Consider the following 10,287-nt stretch of genomic DNA (forward strand, 5'->3'; position numbering starts at 1 on the left):
CTCATGTATGCCTACTCTCTGTTTCCTGTTAGTTGTCCAATCTTCAATACCTGCCAAAATGTTATCCCCTACACCATGAGCTTTTATTTTCTGCAGTAACCTTTGGTGTGGCACCTTATCAAATGCCTTCTGGAAATCTAAGTACAGTCCATCCACCGGTTCCTCTTTATCCACAGCACATGTTGCTTCTTCAAAGAGCTCCAATAAATTGGTTAAACATGATTTCCCTTTCACAATACCATGTTGACTCTGCCTGATTACGTTGAATTTTTCTAAGTGCCCTGTTATAACGTCTTTAATAATAGCTGCTAACATTTTTCCTAAGATGGATGTTAAGCTAACTGGCCTGTTGGTTTCCTGATTTCTGTCTCCCTTTTTCTTTGAATAAAGGAATTACATTTTTGCTATTTTCCAATCTAGTTGAACCTTCCCTGAATCTAGGGAATTTTGGAAAATTAAAACCAATGCATCAACTGTTTCATTAGCCACTTATTTTAGGCCCCTAGGTTGAAGTCCATCTGGACCCAGGGACTTGGCAGCCCGCAGTTCCAACAATTTGCTCAGTACCACTTCTCTGGTGATTGTAATTTTCTTGAGTTCCTCCCTCTCTTCCATTTCCTGATTTACAGCTATTTCTGGGATATTACTTGTATCCTGTATAGTGAAGACCGATGCAAAATACCTGTTCAATTCATCTGCCATCTCCTTATTAATTCCTGAGACTCACTTTCTATAGGACCGATACTCACTATTTTAACTCTTTTCTTTGTTAGATATCTATAGAAACTCTTACTATCTATTTTTATATTTCTAACTAGCTTTCTCTTGTACTCTAATTTTTCCCTCCTTATCAATCTTTTAGTCATTCTTTGCTGCTTTTTATATTCTTTCCAATCTTCTGACCTGCCACTCATCTTTGTGCATTATATGCTTTTTCTTTAAGTTTGATACTCTCTAACTTGTTTAGTTAACCACAGATAGTGGGTCCTCCCCTTGGAATTTTTCTTTTTCATTGGAATGTATCTATTCTGTATATTCTGAAATATCCCCTTAAATGTCTGCACTGCATCTCTATTGACCTATCCCTTAACCTAATTTGCCAGTTCACTTTAGCTAGCTCTGCTTTCATGCTCTCATAATTGCACTTACTTAAGTTAAAAAAAACTAATCTTGAATCCAATCTTCTCTCAAACTGAACCTAAAATTCAATCATATTATGATCACTGCTACCTAGGGGTGCTTTCACTATGACGTAATCAATTAATCCTATCTCATTGCACATTACCAAGTCTAGTATAGCCTGCTCTCTGGTTAGCTGCAGAACATGGTGTTCTAAGAAACTATCCCAAAAACATTCTATGCAATCCTCATCTAGGCTACCTTTGTCCATCTGATTTTTCCAGTCTATATGTAGATTAAAATCCCCCATGATTATTGTCGTACCTTTCTGACAAGCTCCCATTATTTCTTCCTTTATATGCTGTCCTACCACGTGGTTACTGTTAGTGGGACTGTACATCACTCCCACAAGTGATTTCTTGTCGATCATTTCTCATCTCTACCCAAACCGTTTCTACATCCTGGTTTCATGAACTTAGGTCATCCTTCTCTAATGTGCTAATAACATCATTAATTAACAGAGCCACCCTCCGCCTTTTACTAGCTTCCTGTCCTTCCTAAATGTCATGCATCCTTCAATATTCCGGTCCCACTCGATGTCAACCTGCAGCCATGTCTCTGTAATGGCTATCAGATCGTACTTAGTTATTTTTATTTCTGCTATCAATTCATCTGGTTTGTTTCCAATGTTATGTGCATTCAAATACAGAGCTTTTTTAAAATTTTATTTTTGTAACCTCTAGCCTTGACTGCTTTACTCTTAGATTTACATTCTCGATCCCTTCCTGTCACGGTCTGTTTATCATGTCCCATATTAATACCTTTCTCTCTTGCCTTGTCTCTACTCTTTGATTTACTGCATCTTCCCAAATTTGATCCCTTGGCCCCACTATTTAGTTTAAAACCCTGCTTCCCTAGTTACGCGGCTCGTTGGAACTATGGTCCAGCATGCTTCAGATGTAGACCGTCCCAACTGGTGTAGATCAGTTGTCTAGGTGTCAGGTATAGACCAACCCCCACTTTCCCCAGTGGGCGGCACAGTGGTTAGCAGTGCAGCCTCACAGCTCCAGCGACTCGGGTTCGGTTCTGGGTACTGCCTGTGCGGAGTTTGCAAGTTCTCCTTTTGACCGTGTGGGTTTCCGCTGGGTGCTCCAGTTTCCTCCCACAGCCAAAGACTTGCAGGTTGATAGGTAAATTGGCCATTGTAAATTGCCCCTAGTTTAGGTAGATTATTACCTTTGAGGTTCTGCTTCTTAATTTGGTGCCCAGCTCCTCATACTGACCATGCAGAACCTTCTTCCTTGTCCTGCCTATGTTGTTGGTACCTACAGGGACCACAATGACGGGATCCTCCCCCTCCCACTGCATGTTCTTCTCCAGCCTTGAGCAGATGTCCTGAACCCTGGCAATGCAGCCTTCTGGACTCTCACTGTTTGCTGCAGAGAACAATGTCAATCCCCCTCACTATACTGACCCCTACTACCACTACATTCCTTTTTGCTCCCCCACTTGAATGGCTTCGTGTACCACGGTGTCGGGGTCAGTTAGCTCATCCACCCTGCAGCCCCCACTCTCATCTAAAGAAGCTGAAAGAACCTCAGACCTGTTGGATAATCACAAAAGCTGAGGCTCCTGCACTCCTGCCCTCTGGGTCCCCTTAACTGCCTCAGCTGCAGCTGCACTCTCCTGTCGCTGACCACCGACCAAATCCCAAGACCCTAACCTAAGGAGTGTGACTGTCTCCTGGTGCAAAGAGTCCAGGTAACTTTTCCCCTCCTTGATGTGTCTCAGTGTCTGCAGTTTGGCTTCCAGCTCAATGACTCTGAGCCAAAACTCCTCAAGCCGCAAACATTTACTGCAGACGTGGTTGCCCTGGGTCACACTGGCATTCAGGAGCTCCCACATGCTGCAGCCATGACACATCACCTGCCCTGCCAACCTTAATGTGTTTTAATTAACTACTTAATTATTTTATTCAATTATTTATTTTCCTTTTTTATTAACCTTACCACCAGTTCCTGTACTATTTTAAACCTTAGGAATAGAATAGACCTTTAACCACTATCACTATTTGACCTTTATCAGTGATAGGCAACATGGTTTTGTGCAGGGAAGGTCATTTCTTACAAACTTAATAGAATTCTTTGAGGAAGTGACAAAGTTGATTGATGAGGGAAGGGCTGTAGATGTCGTATACATGGACTTCAGTAAGGCGTTTGATAAGGTTCCCCATGGTAGGCTGATGGAGAAAGTGAAGGCGCATGGCGTCCAAGGTGTACTAGCAAGATGGATAAAGAACTGGCTGGGCAACAGGAGACAGAGAGTAGCAGTGGAAGGGAGTTTCTCAAAATGGAGACGTGTGACCAGTGGTGTTCCACAGGGATCTGTGCTGGGACCACTGTTGTTTGTGATATACATTAATGATTTGGAGGAAAGTATAGGAGGTCTGATAGCAAGTTTGCAGACGACACTAAGATTGGTGGAGTAGCAGATAGTGAAGGGGACTGTCAGAGAATACAGCAGAATATAGATAGACTGGAGAGTTGGGCAGAGAAATGGCAGATGGAGTTCAATCAGGGCAAATGCGAGGTGATGCATTTTGGAAGATCCAATTCAAGAATGAACTATACAGTAAATGGAAAAGTCCTGGGGAAAATTGATGTGCAGAGAGATTTGGGTGTTCAGGTCCATTGTTCCTTGAAGGTGGCAACGCAGGTCAATAGAGTGGTCAAGAAGGCATACGGCATGCTTTCCTTCATCGGACGGGGTAGTGAGTACAAAAGTTGGCAGGTCATGTTACAGTTGTATAGGACTTTGGTTCGGCCACATTTGGAATACTGCGTGCAGTTCTGGTCGCCACATTACCAAAAGGATGTGGATGCTTTGGAGAGGGTGCAGAGGAGTTCACCAGGATGTTGCCTGGTATGGAGGGCGCTAGCTATGAAGAGTGGTTGAGTAGATTAGAATTATTTTCATTAGAAAGACGGAGGTTGAGGGGGGACCTGATTGAGGTGTACAAAATCATGAGAGGTATAGACAGGGTGGATAGCAAGAAGCTTTTTCCCAGAGTGGGGGTTTCAATTACAAGGGGACACGAGTTCAAAGTGAAAGGCGAAAAGTTTAGGGGGGATATGCGTGGAAAGTTCTTTACGCAGAGGGTGTTTAGTTTAGTTTAGAGATACAGCACTGAAACAGGCCCTTCGGCCCACCGAGTCTGTGCCGACCATCAACCACCCATTTATACTAATCCTACACTAATCCCATATTCCTATCACATCCCCACCTGTCCCTATATATTTCCCTCCCACCTACCTATACTAGGGGCAATTTATAATGGCCAATTAACCTATCAACCTGCAAGTCTTTGGCATGTGGGCAGAAACCGGAGCACCCAGAGGAAACCCACGCAGACACAGGGAGAACTTGCAAACTCCGCACAGGCAGTACCCAGAATCGAACCCGGGTCCCTGGAGCTGTGAGGCTGCGGTGCTAACCACTGCGCCACTGTGCCGCCCCATGGTGGGTGCATGGAACGCATTGCCAGCGGAGGTGGTAGAAGCGGGCACGATAGCGTCTTTTAAGATGTATCTAGACAGATACATGAATGGGCAGGAAGTAAAGAGATACAGACCCTTAGATAATAGGCGACAGGTTTAGATAGAGGATTTGGATCGGCGTAGGCTTGGAGGGCCGAAGGGCCTGTTCCTGTGCTGTAATTTTCTTTGTTCTTTGTTCTTTGTTCTTTGTTCACTGTTACGACCAGATGAGAAAGGTGTTTAGGGGTCCCTCTCAGCCTTCACTTGGTCTTACCATTTCAGGGTTTAATTTTTAACACACCATGTTTTTAGCTCCCCCTGGTGAATCCTTGTTCACCGCTTTCTAATTATATTTATAAGGTAAATAAACCAGCTCAAACAGGCTTTCTTGGGTTTAAAGAAGAAAAGTTGAAATTTATTTAATTCGAACTTAAACTCTAATTCGGTTGACGTTTACAGATACACGATGCGCCCGCGTTAGCATGCATACGCAATACACACATGCAAATAGAGACAGAAAAGAGCAGAAGAAAAATGAAGTGGAAAAGTTTGAGGCAATATCTGAAGAGTTGTTGTTATGGTTCTTAGAGCTCACTGTAGAGTCCTTGATTGTAGGTAGACCTTGCTTTTCATTGGGGCCCAGTATTCTTCTTAAACTTTGTTCACTGTAGGAGACTTTTCTCTCTTGGGGTTCATGTGCTTTCAGTGGATTCAGAGGCTTATGAGAAAGAGATGGGAGCAGACAGGAGAGATCTTCTCAGTCCAGCAGCAAACAGACACTCTCAGTTCAAATTGTTTGTACAATTCAGAAAAACCGAGGTTGCCAAGTCATGTGACTAACTGTTCTGACCATGTGTTGGATTGTATCACCTTAGCAGTCTCTGGAATGCTGCTGTTACACACAATACCTGGTGATCAAGGTCTATTTTGGGTTGAATGTATCAGGGAATGGCACTTGTCCATCCAATCATCGTCTGTTGATATGCAAATGTCTTTTCCAGCCACGGCTGATCTGTTTAACAAGTCCTTCACTCCAGTAACAGTTTAAAATCAATGTTCATGACAAAATTAACGTGCCTTATTCTTGGCCGGTGGGGCCTAGCATGACATCACTTACCAGATACACACCAAACAGCTACTTCTTCCCCTGTAGTAGAGCAAGAACCAAATCCTACGGGGTGAAAAAGTTAGAAAAAAGCAAAGGAGCACCTCCTTCCCTCCCTCACCCAACTCCCTCAACTCACCGAACTCCCAGCAGTCTATTCAAGTCACACTCAGTGTTAAGTCACACTGGGATGCCTGTATTTATATGTTCCGAAACTAGAGAGATTAATTGAGCCCCAGGTACAGGAAAATCGATTCAAGCTAGTTTCTTTGGTTAACAACTACAGCTGCTCCCCAGTGGATAGCTTGTATATCCCTGTTTAGGCCCCTGGATGAACTTTGGAATCTAAACAGTAACTTTGAGCTAAATTAGATTTTTAGAAAGAGATTAAGATTCCCTCAGGTCACTGAACTCCCAGCACTCTGCTCAAGTCGCAATCTGATGGAACACAAATTTGTAGGAACAGACATTCATATGTACCATATCTATTTCTTTTAAATGTTTGCAAAAATAGTAAATTCCTATGGCTTAAGCAGTGTGTGCATGTGTGTATACAAATCTTTGACAGCATGCTTAGCTTTTGTTTAAGTTGCAGATTTAAAAAAAATTTAGAGGCAAATTGTGATTTCTTACTGAGTATTTTTTCTTCAAACTGTAATTATGATGAAAAATGTTTCCAAAATGTAAGTTAATCACTGTTTTATTTTAAATTACTGGTCTTGTTTAGTGGCAGAGTTTCTGAAAGCTGCTATTTATTAGACAAGGGATTCCAAGTGACTATTATTACAAATTCTTTCTTAATTGTTTCTAAAGTTTAATTTTTAAAGTCATTGCAGTAGACTATTAAAAGCATAAGCTACTATATTGGCATAAAACTAGAAGTGAGACCATCATCAAGTAGCTTATAGGTCAGAGTCACTTACTGTAGTGACAAACATGAACAAGTTGCTCATGTTAGAATTAAACTGCATTTTTTGATCAGAAGCTGTATAGAAGAAAGCATATTTAATTTAGTTTAGTGATACAGCACTGAAACAGGCCCTTCGGCCCACCGAGTCTGTGCCGACCATCAACCACCCATTTATACTAATCCTACACTAATTCCATATTCCTACCAGATCCCCACCTGTCCCTATATTTCCCTACCACGTACCTATACTAGGGGCATAATGGCCAATTTACCTATCAACCTGCAAGTCTTTGGCATGTGGGAGGAAACCGGAGCACCCGGAGGAAACCCACACAAACACAGGGAGAACTTGCAAACTCCTAACAGGCAATACCCAGAATTGAACCCGGGTCACTGGAGCTGTGAGGCTGCGGTGCTAACCACTGCGCCACTGTGCCTCCCATTAGGTAAATTGCCTAGCTTGAAACCTATGTTTAAACTTGCAGCTGAGGTTAGTGTGATTTTCTTATGAAAGTTTAACTATGTGTCTCATAGATGTGCCTTATTACTTAGGCACATATTTTGCATGCTGAAACATACGTATAAACTGTATCACTGTCCCTCCTTCACTATTAGTTGTCTAATAAGTGTTTTTTTTTTTCAAATACATTTGCAGGAGAAAACAAGTGCTTTAAGTCTTAGCAATGTGGCTGGAGTCTTCTACATTCTCGTTGGAGGACTTGGTTTGGCAATGCTTGTGGCTTTGATTGAATTCTGTTACAAATCAAGAGCAGAAGCAAAACGAATGAAAGTGGCGAAGAATGCACAGGCTATTAACCCAACTTCCTCACAGAATTCGCAGAATTTTGCAACTTATAAGGAAGGTTACAACGTATATGGGATCGAGAGTGTTAAAATTTAGGGGGTAGGAATGAGGTCCTGTTACAAAATTATAAGTGCATGCTGTAGCTTCATTGTTGCATCCATAAAACTAATTGCTGAGGAGGCTGACCCAAAGTCCGTATGTATTGAATGTTCTAATTTTGATAGGTAAATTAATCATGATTTGTTGCTTATGGACTTACTACATATCAGCTTTTCACAGCCTAGCTTTTTAATCTTTTGCTTTTCTATGATTTTTATCTTGGTTGTCTGACAGTTACATCAGATTTATTTTCTGTGTTCTTTAGTTTTTTGTCTTTTTTATGATTATCTGTCAGAATATTTCAGATAGTCAGATTGCAACATCTGCTTTGTTCCTTCCCAGATGACCTTTGGTGATGCCATGAGAAGTAAAGCAAGACTATCAATTACAGGAAGCACTGGAGAAAACGGACGTGTTATGACTCCAGAATTTCCCAAAGCAGTGCATGCAGTACCTTACGTGAGGCCTGGCATGAGAATGAATGTCAGTGTAACTGATCTTTCTTGATTGATAAGACTCTTTGAGTGCCTTACATGATGGTTGATGTAAGTTCATCGTTGAGTGGTGCGAGGCATCCAGTGTTGTGAAGATATTTTTCTCCAAGAAGAATTCTTGTCATTTTGTGTGGAGTTCATCTGAATAGTAATTGGATGCTTTGTTCACGTACACACAACAAAAAAAAATCATTGAAAATGAATGGAGATGGAGCTTGACTCACATGCACAACTGATGTGGAAGTACTGGAAATAAACCGTTCGACGAGGCAACACGCCTGTGTCTGCAGCCACCGCTGTTTAATCCTGGATTCGTATGACTTAAGCACAGTGTCCACTTGACATCAACCGCATAATGATGTGAAATCTTTTATATATATAAAAAAACAAAAGTACACTATTTTTAAGTATTTTCACTATCGAGAAATGGCTTTTAAATAACTCTGCTTCCATACTAATCAAATATTAGTAAAACTAAACTGCAGGAAAGTGACAAGGCTAGAGGCATCAATTTCATGTTTTTTTTCAAAGCCAAATATGTACATGCGCAGAATGAAAAGGTTCAATTCTTGTAATTTAATACAGTATTGTAAGACTTTCCTGTATATCTTCTTCTTAACATTGGTGTTAATATCAAATACTTGGCAATGCTTGACATTTGAAATAAAATTTTCATATGGTTTATATGCAAAAAGTGTAACTTATTCTAACAAAATTGACCACAGTGAGCCTATATATTTGTTGATAGCAGGAATGTTGCAAAGTACCAGTGGTGTAAGAAATATTCCAAAACTTACCCTACCCTGATCATTTTAGTTGCTATTGGTTTATGCTAAGATGCAAGTGTTTCTTTCTTGTATAGTAACGCTATTCTTACGGGTCTGCAAATTGCATTAGGGACAGACCTGTCACACTGTAATGAGTTCATGGAGGATAGAAACCTCCCGTGTAGCAGAAGGCAAAAGCATGCTCGATCTTGATGTTCAGTATGATTATGCCACTTTATCTGCTGTTTTAACAGGGATGCTTAATTATTTCTTTTAAATGGCTAAACCTCCATTAACGTAGTGGAGAATGGGATCTTATAAGAGTGCGTTAAGTGTTTGTGCACTATTGTGGTACAGTGTAACTTTAAAGCTAAGTTGTAGTATCGTTGATTTGTTTGTCAAGGAAGGGCTTTTGAAAGTCTTGTAATCTCAGCTGGTTTGAGGGTGCAATAAATATATTCTTTGTCCTATTTCCTGGTTACTTTTCTGTGCCAGTTCCCCTGATAAGATTAGCATGAAATTACTTTTCTGTCAATGTTATTCTATTTGTTTCTATTAATGGTTTGTTCGCAAAAGTACATTTTTCACCAGCATTTCAGTTTGAATTCTACAATGTTATGGTTATAAATTTCTGTTAAGTATCTTTCTAAAGGTCTTGTCTCTTTGAAAATGTTTTTAATTTGCCTTAAATACTCTTTGAATTACAATTACAATGTGCTTCAAGTGAAGTTACAAATAAATTTGTAATGTTGTCACAGCCACACCATTGGCCCTGTACTGTGGCTGAAGAATGAATATTTTAGCCATTGAGTGTATCGCGACCTCTGACAAGCAAAACATATTACCTGTTGCTCATGTGTTAATTAAATTTAAGGGGGTAAGTCAAAGCTCACAGGAGCTTTTGAAATTGTTTTTAAATATGGCTGCATGCACTTCAGATGTTGGAAAACACCCTTCACCTAAGACACTAATTACTTATTACAATAATTACAATAGTGATTTTCTTATGCTGATTATTTTGAGGTAAGCAGTCAGACAAATACATGTAAGTCATGAAAAGTCATTAACTGTTTATGCAATAATACACAATACAGAAGAAACACATTCATTTGTGCTCTCCTTCATAAACTTTAATTTCTAAAGATTACCTCGGTTATCTGTGTCATTTTGCACCAGAGCACAAATTGGCACATCAGTCTCAACAGAGATACAAGCAACGTTTAATACTAACACCATATTACACCAAACTTTAACATAAAAGTAAAATACTGTGGATGCTGGAAATCTGAAAGAAAAACAGAAAATGCTGGAAGTAGTCAGCATGCCTGGCAGCAGTTGCAGAGAGAGAAAGAGAGTTTTGGGATGAAATTTTGTGCCAAAACAGTGGGACCATCTTTGAGTTGGGGACCCAATTAATTCATTTCTGTAACTTGCCGCAGCTTTCCCCAGAGC

General features: G+C 40.5%; 1 protein-coding gene across 3 annotated transcripts in view; it reads left to right on the forward strand.

The window, feature by feature from the left end:
- The window catches only part of gria2b (glutamate receptor, ionotropic, AMPA 2b), a 164,037-nt gene extending 155,244 nt beyond the window's left edge, over nt 1–8,793 (forward strand). For 2 of the 3 annotated variants that reach the window (XM_068042059.1, XM_068042077.1), the window contains 2 exons: nt 7,326–7,460; nt 7,917–8,793. In XM_068042059.1, coding sequence (XP_067898160.1) covers nt 7,326–7,460; nt 7,917–8,081 — 300 coding nt within the window. In that variant the 3' untranslated portion in view covers nt 8,082–8,793. Of the gene's footprint in view, nt 1–7,325; nt 7,542–7,916 lie in introns of all 3 variants that reach the window. The other variant, XM_068042067.1, reaches the window with a different exon arrangement.
- Nucleotides 8,794–10,287: the final 1,494 nt, after the last annotated feature.

The sequence above is a fragment of the Heterodontus francisci genome, chromosome 1 (assembly GCF_036365525.1).
Source record: "Heterodontus francisci isolate sHetFra1 chromosome 1, sHetFra1.hap1, whole genome shotgun sequence".
NCBI classification, from domain to species: domain Eukaryota; kingdom Metazoa; phylum Chordata; class Chondrichthyes; order Heterodontiformes; family Heterodontidae; genus Heterodontus; species Heterodontus francisci.